The following is a 25,655-nucleotide window of genomic DNA, read 5'->3' as shown; positions in this document are numbered from 1 at the left end:
ATTTATTTGACAGACAGAGATCACAAGTAGGCAGAGAGGCAGACGGGAGTGGGGGGAAGCAGACTCCCTGCTGAGCAGAGAGCCCGATGTGGGGCTCAATCCCAGGACCCTGGGATCATGACCTGAGCCGAAGGCAGGGGCTTAACTCACTGAGCCACCCAGTGCCCCAACTAGCTGGAATTTAAATAAAAGCTTGAAAGACACAAAAACAAAAACAAACCTTGGTAAGGATCATTTTGTGGTACTTCCGGTAGTAGTAGTTGTAGTAGTAGTAGTAGTAGTAGTAATAGTAGCAGCAGCTACCTTCTAAGAGTACTAGTTTCATTTTACAGAAGAGCATACTGAAGACTCAAGAGAAGTGGAATAGCTTGCCCAAAGTCACACAGCTAGTAAGTGTAGAATTTATGTCTGTCTGCCTCTAAAGCCTGCTTTCTACTGCATTGTTCTGCCTCCCAAGAGGAATGGTCCCATAGTATGGATTGAAAAACTAAGGCTCAAGCATTTATAGAGCAGGTGAATTTTCATCAGTTATACCATAATTTTTGAGAATTTTTTTGAATAAGCCTGGATATGATGTATGATTCCTATTTAGGTAATAATTATTCAAACTCTTTCAAAATATTAGTGCCTGTGGTTAGAATGAGTGAGGATAAGAAAGGACTCTTGGTATAAATTGTTGGGAGCTATGATCAGGAGTCCTCACTGCCAGCCAGCACACTACTGCCACTTTACCTTCCTTAACTAACAACTTTCCTAGCCCTGCTCCCAAAAGACTGTTCAGAACTGAAGGCAGGAGGAGGTAGAATATGTTTTCTGAGTCTCTGGCTATGATTATTTGCCAGAGGGCAGGCTGACTTAATCTGGGAATGCAGTTCCACTTTAACCTACAGCCTACCGCCTCCTTCCTCCGCCTCTTCTTGGAGGTGGGCCAGCCTGGGCTAGGTGCCACCTTCCCACCCATGAGCAGAGCAAATCAGGCTACAATATGAAAAGCAAGGCCATTGGCCCTTGGGACTCTCTCAATAGAGGATGGCTTATGAGAGCACCATTTCTAGCTTGTCTCTCTGATACCCAACTCAAAGCCAAGACTCCGCTCAGTGTCATGTCTGACTTTAAGAGATTTCAGACAAGCCAGGAGGGGAGGCATACTAGCGCCTGTATTTCAGCTAAGTGGAAAGGAGTCACACAGAATATAGTCCAGGAAGCTCAGTAGAGTAGAGAAAAGCAGAAACAAACAGACCACAGGCCAAGTACAGGAGGAAGGAATCCATTGCTTAGATTGCTCGGCCAAAATCTAGCCAACCAAGTTTTCCAGCAAATATCTATAGGCACACAGCAAAATGGAGTTTGGTACTCCATTACTGCTGAGAATTGTCCCTCAAGATCATCTGGTCAGAGACTGGACCTTTGATAACTAAAAATAGCCTGACTGATAGCCAAATAGTTCTCTGGCATTAGCTTCTCCCAGAGGCCTTGAGCTCCTGCTTCTTTAAGAAGTATGAGGATAAACTCATACTTCTGGAGTGGAGAGGGGTGGGGGGGAGGGGTAGCTGGGTGATGGACATTGGGGAGGGTATGTGCTATGGTGAGTTGCTGTGTATTGTGTGACTGATGAATCACAGACCTGTCCCCCTGAAACATATAATACATTATATGTTAATGTAAAAAAAAAAAAAAGAAGAAGAAGTATGTGGATAGCAGAAAGGAAGAGGTCAGGGAAGCCTCAGTGATCCCATTAATACCGTGGAACAAAATGTGTCCCCATGTACATCACAGAAATGTTGGAAGGCACCAAGAGAAAATGCTTTTATAGTTGGCTCTCTAAGGTTCTTTGGGATTCCACTGAGCTAGTCTAATGTATCATACAAGGGAGTTGGGGGAAATTGGAGGGGGAGACGAACCATGAGAGACTATGGACTCTAAAAAACAATCTGAGGGTTTTGGAGGGGCAGGGAGTGGGCGGTTGGGTGAGCCTGGTGGTGGGTATTATGGAGGGCATGTATTGTGTGGAACACTGGGTGTGATTCATAAATAATGAATTCTGGTACACTAAAAAGAAATTTTAAAAATTAATTTAAAAATTGGAACTATTAAAAATTTTTTTAAAACATACACTTTTATTATATGCTTTATAATCTAGTAATATGGTCGTTAGCCTCCAACCTTGCCAGCATTATTCTTCTATAAAATATTCTTCAGTACTTTCACCTATTTATTCTTTCAGAAACATTTTAAAATCATTATTTTTAAGCTCTTAGAAAAAGTACCCTTGGGTCTTGGGGATGATTTTAAACCTAAATTTTAATCTGCACAGAAAATTAACATCATTGCAATATTTCATCTACCTAATAGAGAAGGAGCAGAGACGTCTCCCATTTCTTCAGGTTTACTAGTTTCAGGAAATAATGTGTTAACAGCCTCAGATATCACCTGAGACCCTTCTGATTTGAGAGAATATCTGCTCTTTCAGCGAAGCTGTGTTCTCATTCTCACTCCTGAAAGACGGTCGGATGGAGGGAGGTTAAGCTTCATAGCCACTTCTGCCAACTGTGTTTACTCTTTCCCCAGGGCTCTGGTGCTACTGATTGCTCAAGAGAAGGAAAGGAACATATTTGACCAGCGTGCTATAGAGAATGAGCTACTAGCCAGGTAAGTAAAGGAGGGGAGACCTCCAGATATGGCCCCAGGATCATGAAGATCCATTCGGAACAGAGCAGCCATTCCTTCTGACCTTTGTCCATCTTTTCCAGGAATATCCATGTAATCCGTCGAAGGTTTGAAGATGTCTCTGAAAAGGGGTCTCTGGACCAAAACCGACGGCTGTTTATGTAAGTGTTCAGGGAGCATTCCCCAAGGATCTGATAGAGGCTGCTTTGGGAAACTCATCCTGTCAACCATTTCCTCCAGTAATCCTTTCTTCTGGGAGATAGGATGGCTTAACTTTCCTCCTCTGAATTCCAGGGGTAAAATACCCCATCACCTCAGGGAAGTTTGGAGAAGGCTGGTCATGTTCTGCTTCTAAAGGGTCGTTTGAGAGGTAATGACTTTCTTGGTAAGGGCCTTCTTAAAATAACCTTGGTTCGAGTGCCTGGGTGGGTCAGTTGGTTAAGCATCTGTCTTCAGCTCAGGTCATGAACCCAGGGTCCTAGTATTGAGCCCCTCATCAGGCTCCCTGCCCAGGGGGGAGCCTACTTCTCCCTCCCCCTACCTTGCTTGTGCTCTCTCTTGCTACCTCTCTCTCTCAAATAAATAAAATATTTTTTAAAATTAAATAACCTTGGTTTTCATGTGCCCCTGGGTTCCTAAAAGTTTTCTTGCCCCTCTTCATATGAGCTGGTCAATTCAGGCCAGGGCAGTGGGGCTGGGTAGTCAGGGAGGAAGAGGAATAGTTCTTTCATTCTTCCATTGATCTCAGAGCTGCTCTCTGAGCCAAGGCAAGACCTCAAGGGACCTGGATTTGTGTTCCAAGCCGGGCCCTGTGCTTCTCTCCAGGGGGATTCCACTAAGTGACTTTAGTACCACTTAATTGGGTAGCATTGCTTGCAACACACATATTTAGATGTGGAGCTTTATGTTTTGTTTTGTTGTTGTTGTTGTTTTTTAAATTTGTGATTAAAATTAAGAACCTCCATGAATTTCACAATACCACATACTATTTTCAAAATATGATTTTATAACAAAGTCATTAATTTACTTTCTAGATATATCAGACAATATTAAAGAAATCAAAGGGGGAAGATATTAAAAAAGACAGTCTAGGAAAAAAAAAGACAGTTTATGTCTTAAGATGTCTGCGTTTTTATTCTGTAGTATTTCTAAGACTACAGGAAGACTACTAAGAGGACTACTTTCTAAGACTACTAAAAGGAAGAAGCCTTGGCAGAACAAAAGGGATGCACACTTGATGGTCAGATCGATTTTAAATATTCATGGCATATAGCCTAGTCCGTGCTCTAGCTCCATGACTTGGGCTTTGTTGGTCTTCTGCTGCTCTGCTACACATTTGCTAATGGATTATCCAGATTGGGAGCACTTAACAAAGCCTGGATTGATAAGGGAACTGTGCAGATTTGCAGTGCTGGGGTACACTTATCTTTCAAAATATCTAAACATATTTTCCCCACTTCTCTACATTAGGATGATAAACTTTGGTCATGAAACATACTTTAGAGGCTGCCAGCAGGTGTTCTTCTAAAAGAATAGTTCAAGTTTAAAAGTCCCTCCCTCAAAGGGGAATCCTGGGGGGCCAGCAATGACCACATGAAAATCGTGGGCATTGTTCTCATGGGGTTCTGCTTTAATGCCAGGAACTGGTTCTGCCAGCAAACATTGGGTTTCCTGGATAATCCTCGGGGAAGCCTGGCTATCTTGTCAGATACCGAGTTTGGCCTCTGGTCTCCACTCAAGGCAGTTTGTGTCTTGACTAGACTCAAAACTTTGCATCTCCATACCCTCACATCCACCATTTCAAAGAATCTCAACCTAGTTTCAGCTATTTTAAGTCGTATAAGTGTGTTTCGCTAGGCATGGCGATATGATTCCGATACTCAGTAATTTTTGGCCCTTTTTAAAAAATTATTTATCTGGTTTGATTCTAGTTGCCTTCTTATTTCCCTCTGGCCTTCCTAGATTGACTCTAGATCTGGAATATTCTAAAGCATTCCTTACTGCATATCTTCATGTTTTTACTGGAAGAAGTGGTGGTGTGGGTAGCTATTTTCATTGCTTCCAATGAACCCTGGTCTAGGCAAGCTATGCAGACTGACTTTGAAAGAAACCAAACTCATTTTGATCCATCTTAAAATACACTGAACCGCTGAACGTATCAGTTATAATTTAACACAGCAGCTTTCTCCATCCTGTGTTCTAGGGACGGCCAGGAAGTGGCTGTGGTTTACTTCCGGGATGGCTACATGCCGAGTCAGTACAGTCCACAGGTTGGTATTTTGTTAGACCATTCTCTGCCTCCTAGGACCCACCACGTTCCTCAGAGACCAAGCTCAGGCATCACAACAACCTGGGTTTTTCCCTGAGCCCTGGCCTCAGTGATCCTCAGGGAAATTACTGGTGGAACCTCCTATTCTCCCATAAGTTTTTTGCTACCTCTCATTCTCTATAAACACACTGTCTTCTAGAATCTGAATCCTCAGGAATCCGTGTTGCTTCAGCCTTTCATAGTGTTTCTAGGGATATGCTGGCAAAAGTCATGTTTCTCAGGGGGAGAGCCCCAATTTGTAGCATTTAGTGATTTCTGTGGTATACTCCCATTGTGGCCAATTTCAAGCTAACCAACTTAACATTTCTGGGCAGAGTTAGAAGGAGTTGGGTATAATCAGCTCTGGCTAGCTAATGCAAACCAGTTCCACTGTACCATTGAACATTTCCTTCCTGCCAACTCTTACTTCTCTTTTATTTGTGTCAGAAACTTTTTCTGTCCACTCATGTTAATGGCAATAATGATATCACCTTATCTTACTATCATATCATGTGGCTTCAAAATTACGTCCCACATCCATTATTTCCTTTAATCCTTACAACCACTGTGTGAGGTGTATAATTATCCCCATCATACAGAAACTAGGGTTTGGAGAGATGCAGAGGCTTATCTAATATCCCACAGATTCTCAGGCTTTCTGATTCTCAGTCCAGAGGCATTTCCAGTATATCATTATTCTTCTCCTGCCCCAAATCCACAGCATGGAGAAGCTAAGAAGCTCTGCTTTCACTTAGGAGAAATAAGTTAGAAAATACCATAAGCAGCATGATAGGGATCATGAGACTTTGGCTCTGCCTCTGTATGACCACAGGCAGGTTCTAGACCCTTTCTGGGCTCAATTTCTCTAAGTTGAGGAACTCAAAAAATTGAGGGAGCTCCTTCCAGATGTCTAATTCTTTGAATATATGATTCTCCCTAAGACCTAGTTGTATAGGAAGCAGCTCCGAAGAGGTGGAAGCTCTGTAGAAGGTCATTTCCTCTAGAAAGTGGTTAGGAGTGCGGGGAACTTGCCAACTAGAGAAGACAAAAACTGTCCATTAGGAAAATGGATCCAGGCTCCAGGAGAGGGCGTAGGGGAAAGGGCCAAAGAAATCTTTAAAAAGAGAGAAGAGATTGAGCTAACAGGGAAAGGAACTTGAGCATAAGGAGGACATTTTAAGGGAATTGAGAAACTCAGACCAGGTATAGAATATGAAGATAAAATCTGCAAGGCTTAGTGACTTGCTAGGTGACCTTAGGAAAGCCCCTGCTCATCTATGAATTTTGCTTCCTTGTTCCTAACATAATGGAGTACTTCTTTGGGTTTATCTCTGATGTTCTGGACACCTGTAACTCTGCCTGGAACATCAAAGGTGGCTGAGATTATTAGTGAAGACCAGGCAAGGGGGTGGAAGTGGACTGATTGTATCAAAGGGAGGACAGTGTGGGTGGGAGTAGGTGTTGTTCCACAGGCCTTAGCCTTCATCCTGCTGTGGGCAGTTTGATGTGGTCGGTCTGGAGTCAGGGACAGGCTATCCCCCCACTGTCAGAATGGGGACTAGAGCTGGGAGGCATGGTCCTCTGCTGTTAAACTGCCTCTTAAGCCCCAAACTCCTAGAAGCCACAGAATTTACTTGCCTCTCACGCCCCAAATTCCACAGCACATACAGCCTATGATTATGCACCTGCAAGGCCTTTGCTCTTATTATTCTGCTAATCTGAGTACGCCTCCCTATTGAGTCTGACCCCTCTACCTGACTACTCAGATTTCACTTCGTTAAACAATAACAAATAATTGTTGAGCAATTACAAAGCTCCAAGCACTGTGTTTTAGACACTGGGGATACAATAGGAAATAAGACAGACAAGGGCCGGAGCTCACATTTTGGTCAGGGAGATAGTCATCAGAAAGTAAGCAAAAATAGAAAAAAAAAATTTGTTTTGTAGTTGAGGGAAACTCTTTGAATAAAACAGTAGGGTGAAAAGATAGAGAATTATGGGGGAGCCCACATTAAATAGGGTAGTTTCAGCTGAGACTTAAGGACAGCGAAAAGAATTCCATGCAGAAGGGAAAGCAACAAATGCAGAGGTGGAAATGGTATTTGTGTGTTTGGCCTGTGTGACCGGACTATGAGAATGGGATGGAGGGATGTCAAGAAACTGACATGGTTGGGGCGCCTGGGTGGCTCAGTAGGTTAAAGCCTCTGCCTTTGGCTCAGGTCATGATCCCAGGGTCCTGGGATCGAGCCCCGCATCGGGCTCTCTGCTCAGCAGGGAGCCTGCTTCCTCCTCTCTCTGACTCCCTCTCTGCCTACTTGTAATCTCTGTCTGTCAAATAAATAAATAAATAAATAAATAAAAGAAACTGACATGGTTGAAAGAGGGCAGAAGGCAGATCCTGAAGGTTCTTATAGTCTGTGGGGAGGAATTTGGATTTTATTTGGAGTACATTAGAAAGCTAAATTCATACACAAGTGTTCCCCCTCTTTCAAACCTCTTTATCCAATTTTTCTATACCCTTATCCCTTTTGTAACTTCCCTTTTAATAGTCATGCACCATTATGCTAAACTGTGAGCTCCCAGAAGGCAAGAATCCTACATTTTGGAAGAATCCACATCTGTCTCCCAAAGATGTTGTGGTGACCCTGGGAGATAATGAAAGTGAAAAAAGAAAGCATGATACCTGGCACCTGAGAGATGCTCGACAAAGGTCAGCCAAAGTAAAATAAAATAGAATTTCTTTTGTTTTCTTTCCTCTGCAGAACTGGGAAGCACGCTTGCTGCTGGAGAGGTCACGTGCTGTCAAGTGCCCAGATATTGCCACCCAGCTGGCTGGGACGAAGAAGGTGCAGCAGGAGCTGAGCAGAATGGGCGTACTGGAGATGCTGCTCCCTGGCCAGTCTGAGGCTGTGGCTCGCCTCCGTGCCACCTTTGCTGGCCTTTACTCACTGGACATGGTGTGTGGGTAGCCTCTTTCTCCTACCACAGGCTTCCCAGGTGGCAGGAACCCAGAACCCAATGTGTTGGGGAGGCTGGAGCTGGTAGTGGGCTAGACTTGGGTTAGTGATGCAGTGTGAGAACCCTAGAGCCCTGGGGAGGGGGACTGGAATCCATCGTGAGCTCATCAGCAAAGGGGAAATGGGGTAGGAGGTGGCAAGGGGAAGGAGCTGAGCTGGGCAGCAAGATTTGGGGAGTGTCTGTATGGGCTTTCCAGGCCTTCTGCTGCGGAGCCATGAACTATTGCCAGAGGAAGCTTGTTCTCATTGTATTTGCTGCTTTAGGGGTCTTGTTGGGGGTCACATCCAGACAGTAGCATCTAGTCGGAAGGGGCTATCACTCATCCCTTTCCTGCTCTTCCTCTGATGCTGCTCTGCATAACCAGAAGGACTGCCTTTGGTCTAGAACTGCTGGTGATTGCTCTGTTGCCTCCTGCCAGGGTGAAGAAGGGGACCAGGCCATTGCTGAAGCCCTTGCTGCCCCTAGCCAGTTCGTGCTAAAGCCCCAGAGAGAGGGTGGAGGTAAGTGCTTTCACCTTTGTAGTGCTGCTCAGTGGAAGGGGACTAGCAGGCTGTTACCAATGCGGATTGGCACTTGCTATGGACAGAGCCCCAGACTCTGGGGGACACAGGAGGAACTGACACAGGCCCTCATCTTGGACAGTGTCCCAGGAGACCCTGTGATCAACTGCTATTGAGCACAGGGAAACCTGACTAACCATAATTGGAGGGTTTGGACAAATTTGGTCTGAGATGCCTGTGGCTAGATGGTGGGGAAGTGGGATAGGGCAAATCAGGAGGTTGGATGTCTTCCTGCCTGGTTTGAACTCCTTGAGGGCAGGGATCATGGCTGCCTCACACACCCAGAGAAGATGAGTTTTGATCTTGGTCTTAAAGGATAAGGAGGAGTTGACCAGGTCGGGAAGGAAGGAGAGCATTCCGTACAGAAGGAGCAGCCTCAAGTAGAGGCACTGGTCCATGGAAGTGTATGTTTGGGGATTGATGAGTAACTGGTGAGGCTGGGGTATAGCATGAGAAATGGGAGGAGGCAGAGACTTGGGCTAGAAAAGATGTTTTGAGACATCATTATAAAGGATATTGAAAATATATAAGAAATTGGATTTCATCCTGAGGGTGCTGGGAGTCCATTAGAGAGTTTTAAGGAGGGAAGGGACACATGATTGATACAGGATCCATGTTTCAGCCACAGTGGAGCTTGTCCTGGATGAGGGGAGACCTTGGTAACAGAACCACAGAGGAGGCTGGTATAATTGTCCAGAAGAGAAATGCAGAGGCCTGGGCTAGGGCTATGACATTGTGGAGTACAGATCTGAGTACACATCTGAGCCAGTGACATGTAGTGGAGAGGGAGGAATTAAATATGACTCAGGAATGCCTTTCACCTGATTGGCAGTAGGAGGAATCAGGAGGGGGCAGGTTCAGGCAGAAGTAATGAGTTCTATTTGGACATGTTGAGCTTGTTTTAGGAGCCCATGGGATATCCATGCGATGTCTAGAACAGTGAACTTAAGTTAAAGATTTGGGAGTTGACAAGTCATAGAATAATAGATGGAGCCTTAGAAGAGATTGTTAAAAAAAAAAAATTATGTACATAGAGGAGAAAACAAGGGTGGCAGATGGATTCCTTGGGAATCCCAATATCCCAATATTTAAGAGGAGCAGGAGTCAGTCAGTTAAGGAAAGCCATAAGCAGGCAGAAGGAGAACTAGGGCAGGATAGTGTGGTGGAAGGTGTGTTTGCTTGTGTAAGGACTCGCCTGTTAAAGTGACATTCCCTCTTTGGGAACCAGGCCTGCTCTGCTTCACTGAGCTGTTGTCAGGAACTAAGTCTGCTGCCTTGACCACAGAAGTGGGCGCAGAGTGGAGAAGGTAGGCAGAGGATCCAGGGTGACTGCCCGGTGCCATTGCAGGTAACAACCTATACGGAGAGGAGATGGTACAGGTCCTGGAGCGGCTGAAGGACAGCGAGGAGAGGGCCTCCTACATCCTCATGGAAAAGATTGAACCTGAGCCTTTTGGAAATTGCCTGCTGCGGCCTGGCAGCCCTGTCCGAGTGGTCCAGTGCATCTCAGAGCTGGGCATCTTTGGGGTCTATGTCAAGTAAGCCAAGCAAGAGGGTCTCCTTGTCAGAGGGTCAGCCAAGCAAACCTGGAGGAAGCAAAGGACAGGGAATAGGAATCCTGGGCTTCAGTCCCAGCTCTGCCAGTCCCTAGCCATGTTACCTGTTTCCTTAATTAATAAATGAAGCCAGGCACCCAAGACCATCCCACATCACAGGGCTATCAGATGGAGCCCAGATGAGAAGTGTTTTGTAACTATAAAGGAAATTATGAGTAGTATCAATATGGATGAGAAAGTAGCCTTGGACTAGAAGGAGACCCCAGGGAAGAAGAGAATTTGGGTCCAGTTTCCAGGCCACCAGGAATTCTGGGAAAAGGTAGGTGGGGCCAGCTAGAGGATAATCAGTGCCTTTGAAAGGCTGAGTGGCCCCTGGGTTTGGATTTGAGCACTAAAGAATCAGGAAAAGAAGACTGCTTGGGAATTTGTAGGGAATAGTTCCTGGTCCCTTAAATCACTTCCTGCAAAATTTGTCCTTCAAGATCAAGCAAGGTAGGAATGGCAGATCCGACCATGCTCTTGATCATAGCTTTCTCTCTATGTAATCTTTCCCTCTAACCACTTATAGCAGCTCTGCCTGCCACTTCCCTCCAAACCTACCACCACAGCCATCTTAAGAGAGAGGTAGAGAAGGAAACTTACAGCTACAGAACATGAAATGTGAGCCTGGGATCATGCTAAGTGCTTTTCCTGTTTTATTTAATCCTTGTGACCGTCTTGCAAAGTGAGAGGTTTTAACTCTATTTTAAATTAAGGAAATTGATATTTAGAAGGGCTGAGTGACTTGCTCAAAGGCACAGAGCTAGTAATTTCCCAGTGAGGACGCAAATCCAAATCTGATTCTAAAATCCTAGCACTTCCTTGGGTGTAGTGATTCATTCATACACTGTTCACGTGGGACCAGGAAAGGTTTTGGGTGTGTGGGCTGTCTTGGTAATGGGGTTGTGTGTCTCCCGCTCCCATTTCTACAGACAGGGAAAGACACTTGTGATGAACAACCACGTGGGACATCTACTTCGAACCAAAGCCATCGAGCATGCAGATGGTGGTGTGGCAGCAGGAGTGGCAGTCCTGGACAACCCGTACCCTGTGTGAGGGCACAGCCAGGCCTGCCCAGACTTGACTTCACTCAAGAGACCTTTTATCCCTGTACTTGTCATTCCTCTCCTAGCCCCTCTGAGGGCCTTCCCTTCCTGCACCTTGGGAAGGCTGGTCTCCTCAGTTCGCAGAAGGGTGAATGCTGAGTACCTTCCCCCGGCTTTCCTATCTGAGGACCAGAAAAGCTGTGTTTCCCTGAGGTGAGATCTAGAGGCTCCTAAATCCTGTGAGTGTGGGTACCTGATTTGAGGTAAGGGTCCATAACCCTGCCACCCTCCTCTCAACCCCTCACCAGCCTTTCCAGCAGCTTCCAGTGTTTGATCTAGAATAGGACTGAGAGGTAGGGGGAGGGCAGTGAAGGGGCATAGCCTTTCCCCACTTCTGCCTTAAATAAAACTACATTGCTGATTCTGTGATTCCTTGGTGTATACATTTGGTGGGGTCGGCACACTTAGAGCAGGAGAAATGATCTGGCTATTATCAGAGTCTCCCTAGCCCCAGACCATAGGATAGAACCCTGAAGTTCCAATCTTTAGTCACTCACTAATGCTCCCACAGGATCATAGAAAATAATGCAGCTGTGATGGGACATCACAAGCATGAACTGGCTTCATTTGCTTTCCTGCTTAGTTCAGGAGCTTGCCAAAGGGCCTATGAGTGAAGCCCCCTGCCTGCAGATGCCCAAACCAAAAGTTCTGGAAGGAGGATATTGGGAGTATTCCTGAGGAAAACCACTCCCCTTCCCATCCACCACACAATTCAGAGCAGCTCGTAAGTATACAGTCTGTAAGATACCTAAGAAAACAAGTTACCACCTTTTTAAGGTCATAGACTTTATTCCTACAATCAGAGCCTGGGCATGACTGGGGCAAGAAGAGTTTCGTCTGAGAGTATCTCTTATGGGCAGGACTGTTCATGGAAGGGTGGGAACAGAGGACAAGGAAGACAAGTTCTTCTGGCCCTAGGAACAAAACACATTTATTCCAGCAAAGAAGCAGGTAGTCTGAAAACCGTCTGGAAACAGCCTGTCTGCACATCCCCTGAAGCAAATGGGTAGACAAACACTGCCATCTGGCACAAAAAGAGAATTCAGATCTAGAACAGAAGCAAAGTATTTAAAAAAATAATAATCAATTGTTTTGGGACACAAAGACAGGTGTTTCGAAGGGCAAATGCATACCCAAGATAAGTACTGGTGCTTCCTGAGAGAACTGATATAGGATTACAGAGCTGCCTCCCTGCTTCAGTCTAGACCCTCACTTGCCCTCTGCATACTTAACTTGGGTAAGGGACATGACCTTCAGGTCCCTGTTCTGGGCTCCAAGGGCTCTTGCAATCTAGGGGCACAGCAATCTGAGGCTAAGCTGGGCCGCGTCTCATCTATCTAGGACCCACAGGAAGTTGCCTCCACCCAAGGGCAAAGCTGGTCCTCGGTCCCAGACAGCTGGTCAAGGGAGGTGGTGTGGGTCAGCACTGGCCCTCAGCACTCCTGGGTGGGGGCAAGGGGAAGGTGGGCCACACTTTGGAAAGCCAAGCAGGGAGAAGCCTGGGTAAAGGGCAGGTCTCGTTTACTGGATGGTCAGGCAGCGGTGGTTGAAGAGCTGGCAGATGACAGTTGGGTCAGCCACAGTAGAGGTGTCCCCCAGGTCGTGGTCATTCTGAGCAATCTTCCGAAGCACCCGCCTCATGATTTTCCCTGGGGACCACAGAATTCTGGTTACCTAGTAATAGCACTGACCCACTCCAGCCCTGCCAAAAAGGCTTCCATCCACACACACTCCACCACCACTAGGCCTTGGCCAATCCCAAACCCAATTCCTCGAGGCCTCTGAACATACCTGAGCGGGTTTTAGGCAAGCCAGGTGCATTCTGGATATAATCCGGAGTGGCAATGGGGCCAATCTTTTCTCTAACTGTAACCAAGAAATCATTAAGCATTTCCTCAGTACCCTTAGCGAGGCTCCCAAAACCAAGGCAGAGATGGCTTTGTTCCCCACCTATTTCATCTTCAAGGCCCTGCCCACAGAGTAATTTTTACAATCACTGCTTGTCTTTCTCTTTTTAACACATTGTCTTTTACTATCCCGTTTTATTCTAATCTACCTTCGTGGAACTCAGACTCTAAGAATCAGCCCGCTAGAGTTTAAAATCCCACTTTACTAGCAGTGTGGCCTTGGGCAAATGATTGAACTTCTCTGAGCCTCAATTTCTTCATCTTTAGGATGAGAGTAACAATAGGATCTATTTCACAGCACTGATGATAGGGATTCAATGGATTAGCGCACTTAAAGTACTTAGCCCAGTGGTAGCACAGAGAATTCTATAAATGTCAGCCATTAGTATCCTAGTGGAGAGACTAGTGGAGACTGAGTGGGAAGAGGACAATCAGCTCCTAAGGCCCCCTGGGATCCGTTTGTAGTTTGCGGCTTGCTCTAGCCTCTCCCCAACACCTTGCTGTGGTAACTGGGTCGTCAGGTCAGACCCTACAGTTCCTACTTAGGGATGCTCCTCACTCTGCTTCTTGAGCTCCTCGGTGAGGGTGGGGCTGAAGGTGTAGCCATCGCACAGGGTGACAAAGCAGTAGAGGCATTCGCCCTTCACAGGATGAGGGTGGCCGACCACAGCTGCCTCTGCAATAGCCTCATGTTCCACAAGTGCTGATTCCACCTCTGCTGTGCTCAGCAGATGTCCTTGTCAAGGGAAAGCAAGTGCCATGAGAGAGATCCCAGCCTCTACTCCAGCCCCTGTTCCATTCTATGCCTCCAGGGCAGTCTTGGTCTGGTCAAATGGGGAAGCCCCTTCATTCATTCCTCACATGACCTGCTTCAGTAGTCCCACCAACCCAGTTCCCCTCCTCTAGGCACATTCCAGTGTTTATCACTCCTCCTCCAAATCCTGTATCCAGAACCGAATGCTTCACTACAAGCATGGTTTGTCTAGAGGACATCCTGGCTGGCTCGGAATGCTTTGGCTGGGACTTGCTGGGAGAGTAGTTTTAACTAGAAGGAAAAATGGTTCCTGGCCCTCACCAGATACATTCAGCATGTCATCAATCCTGCCAGTGATCCAGTAATAGCCATCCTGGTCCCGCCGGCAGCCTGGAAAGAGAAGAAGTGCACAATGTAATAAATATCCCACAGTAGGATACACGACCCACATCACCAAACTGCTATACTAATAGCCCCCAACAAGTCTTCCTGCTTCTGAACTTGCCAATGTGGTACAGGTTCCAAGAGATCAACACAGATTTCCACTTTCTGATATTCAGACTCTTGTGTAGTCTTCTTTCTCATTGCACTAGGGTAAGTCTGTGTAATCAATAGACTTTGGCAGAAGTGATGGTATGTCATTTCTTAAATTAGATTCTAGAAGACACGGTGGCATTCTCTCGGATGATCTGCTCTGGGGGGAAGTCTGCTGCCATGTCACGAGTAGCCCTATGGAGAGGCCCATGTGGTGAAGAACTGAGGGTTCCTGCCAACAGCCACATGAGTGAGCTTGGAAGTGTATCCTCCAGGCTCAGTCAAACCTTCAAATGACTGTAGCCTCAACCAACAGTTTCACTGCAATCCATGAAAGACTCTGCATGAGAACAACTGGCAAAGCCACTCACAAACTCCTGATCCTCAGAAACTGTATGAGATAATATTTGTTGTTTTAAGCTGCCAAGTTTTGGGGTGATTTTTTTCCATGGCAATAGATAATTAATACACCCACCTAAAGTCTGTTCTCCATAAATCAAAGTTATTTTCTAAACAAGAAATCAGTTCTTATCACTTCCCTGCTTACAAGCCCTAAAGATCTCCCCCACTGGACACAGGATAAAATCCGAAGTCCTCCCTGTGGCCCAGAAGGCCCCACATTATCTACCTCTCCAACTTCATGTAACATTCTTCCCTTTGCTCACTACACGTCAGCCACACAGGCTTTCAGTCTGTTCCTCAGACATTTCAAGTTCGTGTCTCTGCACAGAATACTCACTCACAGATCTTCCCATGCCTGGCCTCCTCCTCACCCTGGAGGTCTCTGGTCAAATATCACTGAAGTGAAGACGCCTTCTCTCACAATCCCATGTATGGTGGCCATTCCTTCAGACATTCTTTATCCTGTTACCTATTTGTTTTTCTCCATAGCGCTTGTCAGCAAGATAAGCTTATTAACTTGTTTGCTGAATTTACTGTCTGTCTCCCCTTACTAGATATAAGCCCCATGGGAACAGAGACCTTGCCTACCTTATTCATGGTAATATCCCCCGAAATTAGATCAGTGCCTAGACATAGTACATGCTCAGTAAAAAGCTATGCATGAATGGACTGGTGGACAGGGATGCCTGGGTGGCTCAGTGGGTTAGAGTCTCTGCCTTTGGCTCGGGTCATGGTACCAGGGTCCTGGGATCAAGCCCCACATCAGGCTCTCTGATTGGCAGGGAGCCTGCTTCCCTTCCTCTCTCTCTGCCTGCCTCTCTGCCTACTTGTGATCTCTGTCAAATAAATAAATAAAATCTTAAACAACAACAAAAACGAATGAATGGATTGGTAGACAGAGTCATGGGCAAACATAGGCTCCACACATGAGGATGCATATGACATAGTAATACACGTTGCTACATGCCCCATTTCTTTTAGCACAGGAATGGTGGAAAGAAGAACCTCTTTCCTCATATATCACATCAGGTTGCACCATGGTGAGACCCTCTATGCAACACTCATTCCTGCTCTTACAGTCTTCTCTATAGCACTACCTGGATATTAGACACTGACACACAGAATATGTTCCTCTGTTTTTCTTCCCACCAACCAATTCTTCCTGAAAATGGAAGGGTAAGGTACATGTCAAGGTGGGAGATATGTGAAGGGGATGGCCAAGACTCACCATCTCCTGTTACGTAGTAACCAGGAAACTTCTTGAAGTAGGTGGCCTCAAAGCGTTCATGGTTCCCATAGACTGTGCGCATGATTCCTGGCCAGGGCTGCTTGAACACCTAAGGAGTGGGAATGGCACAGTAGTACATCGGCTATACTGTCTCACTTTAAGCCTGGAGATACTGTCACACTCACAGACTGGACAATCACAGTTTTGCCCAACCTGATTAGAAATGGCCTGAATGTCCTTCCTGAGAAGTAGGACAAAGCACAGGCTTTGAAGATAAACATTCCAGACTGAGAATCCTCGCTCTGCTACTAACTGTGTGACCTTGGGTTAGTAACTTTACCTCTCTAAGCTTCAGATCTTCTGTAAATCACAGAAAATAATCTCAACCTCCCAAAGCTATTGTGAGGATTGGATTAATGGTATGTGGAAATTGCCTAGTACAATGTTCTGTTAGTGATAAGCATTTAGTAAATTTGAGTCTCCTCAGGAAACCAAGTCCAGTTTGATAAAAATGAAAATAGTCATATAAATGTGAATAATTATTGGGGCACCTGGTGGCTCATTCATTAAGCATCTGCCTTTGGCTCAGGTCATGGGATAGAGCCCTGCATCAGGCTCCCTGCTCAGCAGGAAGCCTGCTTCTCCCCTCTCCCACTCCCCCTGCTTGTGTTCCCTCTCTTGTTGCCTCTCTGTCAAATAAATAAATAAAATCTTTCTTAAAAAAGTGAATAATTAAAAAAAAAAGTGAATAATTATTGCCCCAATCAATAATGTCCTGTGGTAGAAGATTGAAGAGATGGATGAAATTCTAGGCTAAGGTCAGAAGGCATGGATTTAACTCCTGTCCTTGTTACTAACTTGCTCTTAGTAAAAGTAAAGTGGGATAGAAGTGGAAGGTGGGGGCTGATAATCTTCCTCCAAGTACTAACATAAAAATCACAACAGCTAACATTTGTTAAATACTGTCAGGTTCTATGCTAAATCCTTCAAAAGGATTATCTAATTTAATCAATCCAGCAACTTGAGAAGACAAAGGTACTATATAGCCCTATTTTACAAATGAAACTTAGGTTCAAAGGGGTTGGCTAACCTATCTGAGGTGACAGAAGAGGCAGATCTAGGATCTGAACCCAACCAGCCTGACTCTGGAGCCTGTATGATTTTCTACTATGTTATGAAGACTCCTTTCACACTAGAATGTTTGTCAAAGGAAGAATTAACACTAAGTCTTCCAGACCCAAAAAGGCATCATGAGGAATCTTTGAGCAGAGCCTTTAAGAGCCAAAGTGGGCCAAAAACCAGAGAGGCAGGCTAAATAGCCAGAAGATTTCTTCCAGGGTCTCACAGAGGATAAACCCTCAACCATGGAGCTTTAGCCACAAGCACCTTCCAGTAGAAATTAGGTTCTAAACTCTGAAGCAAAGTACAGCATCCCTTGCTGTACTCTTTCTTCCCAACTCCTCAAAGACATCCAAGGGTCAGGACCTCACCAGGTAGCCTTCAGCTTCACCTTCCAACTCTTCCCCAGACTCATTCAAAATTGCAGGAGCTACACCAAAGAACGGGAAGGTCTAGAAACAAACAGGAGACAAGACTCAAGGAGAGGAATGAGGCAACTGTGACTCAACTCTTTACCTCTCCCAGGGACCCTGAGAGCCCCAGGTTCCTCAAACATATTAGTCTAGTCCCCTACCCTCTACCTAGGCCCCGAGACTCTTACTCCTGTCTAGCCCAGGACCAGCCAAGGGAACCTCACTCACAGCAGAACCAGGCTTCATGGGTGTGGCACCGGGGAGGGGGGTCAGCATATGGCCACCCTGTGGAAGTCAGAAATCAGGGGTTTGAGTCAATCTTCCCACACTGTCCCTCAGCCCCAGCCTTCTGAATCCTTTACTCACTGTCTCTGTCTGCCAGAAGGTGTCCACGATGGAACAGCGCTGGGCACCTACCACCCGGTGGTACCACAGCCAGGCCTCAGGGTTAATGGGTTCACCCACTGTGCCTAACACCTGTAAGGATGCCCGGCTATGCCTTGGGCAGGGGAGTGGGAAGAAAGGAAAGCTCTGAGTACCACTGGGAACCAGGAAGACATGCCCCAGGCTCTTCTGCCCCTTCCCCTATTCTAGGCCAAGGAGTTGAACAATGGAATGGAAAAGACTGTACACAAAGGCCAGCCCATAGCTCTGAGGGACACCCATGGGACAGCAGCTGGGGAGGGGGTCTCACCGGTTGACAGGCTCATCTCCAAACTTCATAAGCAGGCGGATAGCCGTGGGTGCTGTGTAGAACTTGGTCACCTTGTACTTGTCCACAATGCTCCACAGGCGGCTCACATCCGGGTATGTGGGAATCCCCTCAAACTGACCCCAGTGAAGGCTGGTCATTCCTAGTCCTTCCCAACAGTCCCTTACTTCCTCTGTCATAGCCCCAGGCTCAGTATTTTGCCCTTTCTGATACACCCATGTCTTCACTCCCTTACAGACAAGCCAACAGACATTCCAACAGACATTCCCAGTCAGTATATACAGCCCCTCAGAATTCCTCTTTCTCCAGGGAACAGGTCATTGTGTAAGTCCCTGTGTCCCTAGACCAAGTGGCCTTGGGAGACTGTCACCCAGGATCATCTTGTCCTCCCCTAAGTAGGCCAAGCAGTCAGCCATGGGTCCCAGCTCCCTTCTCACCAAAACACTGGTGGCACCATTGGCCAGTGGCCCATAGGTGACGTAGGAATGGCCGGTGATCCAGCCAATGTCTGCTGTGCACCAGAAGACATCCTCTGCGTGGAAGTCAAACACATACTTGAAGGTCGTAGCCACATAGAGCATGTAGCCTCCAACAGTATGTACCACACCCTGCAGGAAGAATAGGGCCTTAGCTTGGGGACTTGGGCTCACCCCCACAGACCACCAAATGTAGGCTGGGCAGAGCTAGAGGAAGATCCTCTTCATGGATTCTGGCCCTGCCAGCCCCCCTTTTATAGCTTCCATCTCCTATCCCCTTTTCTCCATGTTCCCATCTCACACACCATACACATGCAAAGTCATCATTCATATCCACACCCTAAGATGGTATTTCTGAGCCACCTAAAATACTCTCATATACACGAACAGAAATTCACTTCTAAACTCTACACAGGGGGCGCCTGGGTGGCTCAGTGGTTAAAGCCTCTGCCTTCGGCTCAGGTCATGATCCCAGGGTCCTGGGATCGAGCCCCGTATCGGGCTCTCTGCTCAGCAGGGAGCCTACCTCCTCCTCCTCTCTCTCTCTGCCTGCCTCTCTGCCTACTTGTGATCTGTCTGTCAAATAAATAAAATCTTAAAAAAAAAAAAATAAACCCTACACAGTACACACACACGCACACACATGCACACTTGCCTTGGGTTTGCCTGTGGAGCCACTGGTGTATAGGATGAAGAGTGGGTCCTCAGCGTCACACCATTCAGGCTCACACTCATCCTCTGCCTCTTGCATGAGTTCATGCCACCACAAGTCAACCCCTTGGTTCCAGGAGATCTGCAGGGTTAGGAAGACAGGAATGGGCAGGGAAGAACTGTGAACACCTCACGACAGGAGCCTAGATATACCTACCTGGCACCAGGAGTTGGAGAAGTACTGCCAGGTGGAGGTGCTGGGGTGCGGAGGAGAAATGTGAGGGTGAATGTGACAGAGAACAGGGGCAGAACAGCAGGCTTCCTGGGCATTCCTCACACTCGGCTCCAGAGCTCCCCTTATGTAGCCTCAGGCTGAGGAGGACACCTTGGTTGGTCCTTCTCATCCTTTAGTTCTTAGCTTAAATGTCACCTTCATTGAAGGGCTTTCCCTGAACAGTATCTCGTAGATTCCTAAACCCGCCCTCACCCTTGCTATTATTCTTGACCATTACACCCTAGTTTCTTCCTATACGGTACATATTTCTAATTATTTGGTTATTTGCTTAATTACTATCTCCCCAACTAGATAGTGGGGAGTCTTTTTCTTTCTTTCTTTTATTTTTTTCTTTATCCCCAACACCTAGCAAAATGCCTGGCACTCAATACACACTCTAAATTTTGGGGGGTGAATGAATATGCACACACAGGCCTACATACAAACGTATGTACTTATGGCACTAGTGGCTTATCAGCAGGGATGCGGACACCACCCAATTCAGAAATGCAAAATTAGTCAGAGCCTGCAGGTGAAGCGGGCACCTAGCCCTGTTAGTATTGAGAAAAGTCAACAGCTTTTGGTCCAAGCACCTTTTCCTGAATGTCTAGACCTCATCCATATCTGCAGTTTCCTACCCTAACTCCGCCCCTACTTTCACACCACTGGTACCAATGGGTTTCCCATAGAAATATTTGCTTAAAGTTCCATTCAACAGAAACCCTGCTTTAAGATGGTGGAAAAGGACCAATAAGGACTTCTTCTCCCAGCAGAGGGAGGCCCCCCATACTAGAGTATCTGTGGTAACTACTTTTATATCTATCATCCTGAAATTTTTCTAACCTCTCCTTAAAACTATTTTACTTTCCTAGTTATATCACCTTTTTGAACAGGCAGTTTTCAGAGTCTACTCTGTGCTGAGGGAAGGTGGGATTCCCTGAATGTCTCCAAAAATTGCACTGGATCTCAATCCTAGTTCTGTCACTTTCTACCTGTGTAGGTCCTTGGGCAAGGCACTTTACCTCAAATCGTTTTGTTGTTGTTGTTTTTTTTTTAAGATTTTTATTTATTTATTTGATAGACAGAGATCACAAGTAGGCAGAGAGGCAGGCAGAGAGAGAGAGAGGAGGAAGCAGGCTCCCTGCCGAGCAGAGAGCCGGATGTGGAGCTCAATCCCTGGACTCTGAGATCATGACCGGAGCTGAAGGCAGAGGCTTTAACCCACTGAGCCACCCAGGCGCCCCAAATCGGTTGTTTTTAAAATGAGGATAGTCGGGGCGCCTGGGTGGCTCAGTGGGTTAAGCCGCTGCCTTCGGCTCAGGTCATGATCTCAGGGTCCTGGGATCGAGCCCCATGTCGGGCTCTCTGCTCAGCAGGGAGCCTGCTTCTCTCTCTCTCTGCCTGCCTCTCTGTCTACTTGTGATCTCTCTGTCAAATAAATAAATAAGTCTTTAAAAAAATAAAAAATAAAAAAAAAATAAAATGAGGATAGTCAATCTTTCCTTAATGGTCTCACAGGATTTGGAGAACATCAAAAGAAAAAGGCATTACCTGAAAAATATCATACCTCAAATTGTCCTGTGGGGTGGGAAAGATTGATGAATGACAGAAAGGACAGAATTTAGTTCGTTTCCACTGAACTCCTCTGGGAAATAAATTCAAGGGTGTGGAAATAGGAACTGTCTGGGTTTGCTTGAGATGTTACAAAGCCCTTTATATTCATTAGCTTCTTGTATGTTCAATGGCCATGGCTGGCAGGTAGCCAGGATAATGGAAGAGAAACACCCTACTCCCATTATATGGCTATATACTCATTTATTGGGTAGATATTTGGTTAAAAAGCCCCAAAGTGTTAAACACATACCTTGATAAGTTACAAAATGACTCTCCAACCACTCTCCTCTTTCTGTACTATCTGCCCCTTACTTTAGAGAATCTGAAGTATCTGGCACATAAACATCGTAAGAATGACAAGCCCAGTGGAGCCTGGGTGGCTTAGCTGGTTAAGCGTTGGACTCTTGGTTTTGCCTCAGGTCATCATCTCATGGGTTGAGGGATCGAGATTGAGCCCCATGTTGGGCTCAGCGTGGAGCCTGCTTGAAGATTCTTCCCCTCTGCCAACTCTCCCCTGCCGCCCACTTATGGGCTCTTTCTCTCTCTAAAATAAATAAAGTCTTGGGGCGCCTGGGTGGCTCAGTGGGTTAAAGCCTCTGCCTTCGGCTTGGGTCATGATCCCAGGGTCCTGGCGATCGATCGAGCCCCACATCGGGCTCTCTGCTCCGTGGACAGCCTGTTTCCTCCTCTCTCTCTCTCTGCCTGCCTCTCTGCCTGCTTGTGATCTCTTTCTGTCAAATAAATAAAATCTTAAAAAATAAATAAATAAAGTCTTAAAAAAAAAGAAAAAGACAAGTCCAAACCAAGTGTGAGCACCATTAAAAAAAGAAGAAGAAAAAGAAAGGAGAGAAAGAGAAAACACTAAAACATACCCTATTTTTTTAGTGGAATAGCCATATGGGTCTACACATACATTGATACAGGGATACTTTTTTTTTCCTGCCAAATGATCTACTTGAGATGAGGGCCTTAATGTATTTAAGCAGAAGAGTGTCAATATTGCTTTGGGCAAATGGTCTGCAGTACTGGTTTGAATTGTCATAGAAAAGGCACTAGGTACATACAAGGGAAAAGCATAGTTATACTGTGGTAATGAGGGGATTCTTGTAATCTTATAAAATTGTTTCCTTTGTGAGTATGTGGGTGAGTAGGGCCAGTACCCCAGGCGTGGAACTGGTAACCAGCACCAGAAAACAGGGTGCGCTTAATTAGAGGTGCAGACCTTGGTTCTGAATTGGGTGTGTGTCTTTGAGGGCCCACAGCTTTGAACCAGGAAGATTTTAATTTACCGAAATAAGAATTGATTTGGCCTTTGTCTTTGGACCAGGATAGCTTCACGGAGGGCAATTGCCAGGTGTGAGATAATGAGGAAGCCCACAGGTGACATGATGGAGAAGAGCACCTCCAAATTGTGCCGGGCCCTACCTTAAAAAATGCTTAAGAATGATGGGATGTGGTGCTCTCTCAAGATTTCTGTAGCTTTGACAGCAATTTTCAGACAAACCTGGACTTTGTAGCCCTACTCTTATGGTCTTTGGTTTTTTGATAACTGATTATTTTCACTTCCAAGAAACAAAAATCCAGGAGTCTGTGGCCTATAATTAATAATTATAGGAGTTTATTTCTTTTCTGGTTTCCCTTTTAGAAATGCCAGGCTGCCTGCTACGTTAAAAGCAATAAAAGCTAACATTTATAGAGCAGTTACTACATGACAAAAACCTTATATATACTGACAAAACCCTATCAGGTAAGTACAGTTATTATCCTTATTCTACAGATGGAGAAACTGAGGCAAGAGAGCTTAAGTAGCTTGTCCAAGCTTCCACAGTAGCAGGTGACAGACAGAGCTAGGATTTGAACCCAGGTAATCTGGCTCTGGAGTCTACACTCTAACCACTGAGCTTGTTACATCTTCCAAGAGAAATGTCTTAGGTCTCTGCCTGACTTTGAAAAGGAAAATAATGTCCCCTGGGAATCAGAGCTGTCTCCACCACGCTATGAGAACAGAGAAAAAGGACTATATTTACCATTAGCTGAAGAGATTAACCATATAAGATTTAGAGTAAGACAGCCTATGAGAATGGTAAAATTCAGAGGAACAATGGGTTTTATGTTTTGTTTTAATAAAGGAAGTGGCTTCCTTTTAAGCATGTATTATCATTTCTCCACTGCTGATAAGGTAACTGAAATTCAGAGAGGAAAAATAACTTATTTGAGGACATACAGCTAAAAATTATTCTCTGGACTCCAAGCCCAGCCTTTTGCTAGTCTAATCTGCTTTGAGTCCCCACTTAGAAATCTCACATCTTAGAAACACCTACAAAGTAAATTTTATTCAATCTAGCACTTAATTATATCAGAGTTTTGCAGTTTATAAATCCCCAAGTAATATATAAATGTATTTAGATATATTTAGGAATCTTACCTGTTATCCTATATAAAACTGAGGTTTTTCATTTGTAATACATATATAACTCCTCAACTTGATGGTGAGTTCCCAAGGTCCAAGTTCTGTCCCTCCTCTACTCACTCTCCTCCTATCTCCTAGGGCTCTGCTCCAGCTAAATACATAGTAAAAACTTTCTGACAAGTCACTTGGTCCTCTCTCCCACAAAGGTTCTGAGCAGCAGGAGTGCAATGGGATGCCTGTTGCTACCTCCTGAGATCCATGTTCTATGCCAGTTCGGAGGGGTAGCAACAGGCATTTAGTTTCATGACCCTTCAGAGTAACTTAGGTGGCAGAGGACCCAGGGGCAGAAAGAAAGGAATTAGGTCTGGCAGCCACCTCAATGGGGAAAACAGGCAAAGAGCAGATGGAAACACAGACAAGCACGCAGAGCAGCAGTACCCAAGGCAGTGCAGAGGTGGATACCTGGGGCCAGATGCGCTTGGGTTTCTCTTTCAGCTTACCCTGTTAAGAGCCCACGGAAAGGGTGGTGAGCAGGGTCTGAGTATAGGGGAATGGGAGGGAAGGGTCAGCATGTCCCAAGCACCTGCTGCCTCCTTTACTTCAGGCTCCCCTCCCAGCCTACATTTTCCTGATCTTGTCCCCAACCTCTACACACCCAGAACCCCTAATGCTGAGTGGGGTCTCCACAACCTCCCTAGGCTGACTATAGCCTCTCTAGCTCTGTGATCCCTCAGGGCCCCTCAAGTCACAAATCTCAGGAAGCTTTGTCCTTCTGGACCCTGGAGCTTTCATTCTTCATGCCCCTTAGACCTTTGGGCTTTTCCACCATTTCCACTAAAAGTGCTGGATCCGAAGTTAATAAGGGCCATATCTTGAGGGCCAAATCCTGATCCTTCCATGGTGGGACCATACAGGCAGCCCATGCCAAGACAGAGACCCGTACACACAGTCACCCAAATCATCCCATTTCTTTCTTTCTTTCTTTCTTTCTTTCTTTTTTAATTAAAGTATAGTTGACTAAGTCGGCCCATTTCTAACCTAAGCCCAAGCCCTGGGGATCTCTTGTACCCATCAGGACACTCCAACTAGCACGGAGTCTCCCTTAAAGTCTAAGGGAGACTCATACTAAGTTCCCAAGATACAGGGGGCTCCCTAATGACATTCAAGGTCAAAGTCCTCCAGCTCCCAGCTCCCTACCAGCCCTGCCAGAAGAAGCATTCCTAGGATTGCTCCCAGATTGTCTAAGCGTTATGATAAGGAAGCAAAGAAGCACAGCAAGAACCTCCTGGGCAGGCAGAGGGAGACAATCTGAGCCCAGAGGAAAGCATAGCAGTACCAGACTCACCTGCACATCTGGGCATGGCCTCTTAATGGGGGGGGATTGGCTGGGAGAATCACCTGTGCCCAGCTCCGCCCGCCCCAGGTGCTTGACCACAATGCAGCATCTCACTTGGAAACCCCTAGAAGAAGGAAAAACCTGAAGTGGTAGGCTGGTTGGCTCAAAAGAGAATTTGGAAAGACCCACCCATGTCCATCTAAGATAGAGGGGACCAAGGGAATCTGGTACTGGGGAATTGCGGACCCAGAGCGGTAGCCAACCAGCCAAACACACTTACTTCTCCCGACACTTCTCCAGGGCCTCATCAGCCAGCTCCTTCAGGTTCACAAGCTTTTCCCCCCTGTAGAAGGCATCTTTGGGGAGCAATAGACATTCCAGGCCTTAGGAAGGCACCACACTCCCAGCCCCTTATCCCTAGTGAGCACAATGTTCATTGAGCCCTTCCTGAGGTAGGCCTCATGGCTCTAGCTCTTCCAGTTGATTTGAGCTGACAGAGGGCCAGGTGAGATGGAATCAGGAGTAAGGGTAGGCAGTCCCTACTCTATTTGCTGAGCAGTTGCAAATACCA

General features: G+C 46.1%; 2 protein-coding genes and 1 pseudogene across 4 annotated transcripts in view; 1 reads left to right on the top strand and 2 right to left on the bottom strand.

The window, feature by feature from the left end:
• GSS (glutathione synthetase) overlaps nt 1-11,623 on the top strand; it is a 28,566-nt gene extending 16,943 nt beyond the window's left edge. For 2 of the 3 annotated variants that reach the window (XM_059406852.1, XM_059406851.1), the window contains exons 7-13: nt 2,569-2,649; nt 2,751-2,828; nt 4,871-4,937; nt 7,738-7,932; nt 8,412-8,493; nt 9,902-10,091; nt 11,081-11,623. In XM_059406852.1, the coding sequence (XP_059262835.1) occupies nt 2,569-2,649; nt 2,751-2,828; nt 4,871-4,937; nt 7,738-7,932; nt 8,412-8,493; nt 9,902-10,091; nt 11,081-11,204 (817 nt within the window). In that variant the 3' untranslated portion in view covers nt 11,205-11,623. The remainder of the gene's footprint in view (nt 1-2,568; nt 2,650-2,750; nt 2,829-4,870; nt 4,938-7,737; nt 7,933-8,411; nt 8,494-9,901; nt 10,092-11,080) is intronic. The other variant, XM_059406853.1, reaches the window with a different exon arrangement.
• Nucleotides 3,744-4,681, bottom strand: LOC132022165 (ubiquitin-conjugating enzyme E2 N-like; annotated as a pseudogene).
• Nucleotides 11,624-12,167: 544 nt separating the features above from the next.
• The window catches only part of ACSS2 (acyl-CoA synthetase short chain family member 2), a 47,327-nt gene continuing 33,839 nt past the window's right edge, over nt 12,168-25,655 (bottom strand). The window contains exons 6-18 of the mRNA XM_059406850.1: nt 25,365-25,440; nt 25,094-25,208; nt 19,455-19,592; nt 18,761-18,931; nt 18,306-18,439; nt 17,978-18,110; nt 17,840-17,896; nt 17,570-17,650; nt 16,080-16,188; nt 14,237-14,305; nt 13,721-13,897; nt 13,046-13,120; nt 12,168-12,903 (exon numbers count right to left, since the gene is read on the bottom strand). Coding sequence (XP_059262833.1) covers nt 12,776-12,903; nt 13,046-13,120; nt 13,721-13,897; nt 14,237-14,305; nt 16,080-16,188; nt 17,570-17,650; nt 17,840-17,896; nt 17,978-18,110; nt 18,306-18,439; nt 18,761-18,931; nt 19,455-19,592; nt 25,094-25,208; nt 25,365-25,440 — 1,463 coding nt within the window. The 3' untranslated portion in view covers nt 12,168-12,775. The remainder of the gene's footprint in view (nt 12,904-13,045; nt 13,121-13,720; nt 13,898-14,236; nt 14,306-16,079; nt 16,189-17,569; nt 17,651-17,839; nt 17,897-17,977; nt 18,111-18,305; nt 18,440-18,760; nt 18,932-19,454; nt 19,593-25,093; nt 25,209-25,364; nt 25,441-25,655) is intronic.

Source organism: Mustela nigripes, chromosome 7 (genome assembly GCF_022355385.1).
Source record: "Mustela nigripes isolate SB6536 chromosome 7, MUSNIG.SB6536, whole genome shotgun sequence".
Taxonomy (NCBI): Eukaryota; Metazoa; Chordata; class Mammalia; order Carnivora; family Mustelidae; genus Mustela; species Mustela nigripes.
This window is presented reverse-complemented; position numbering and strand designations above follow the sequence as displayed.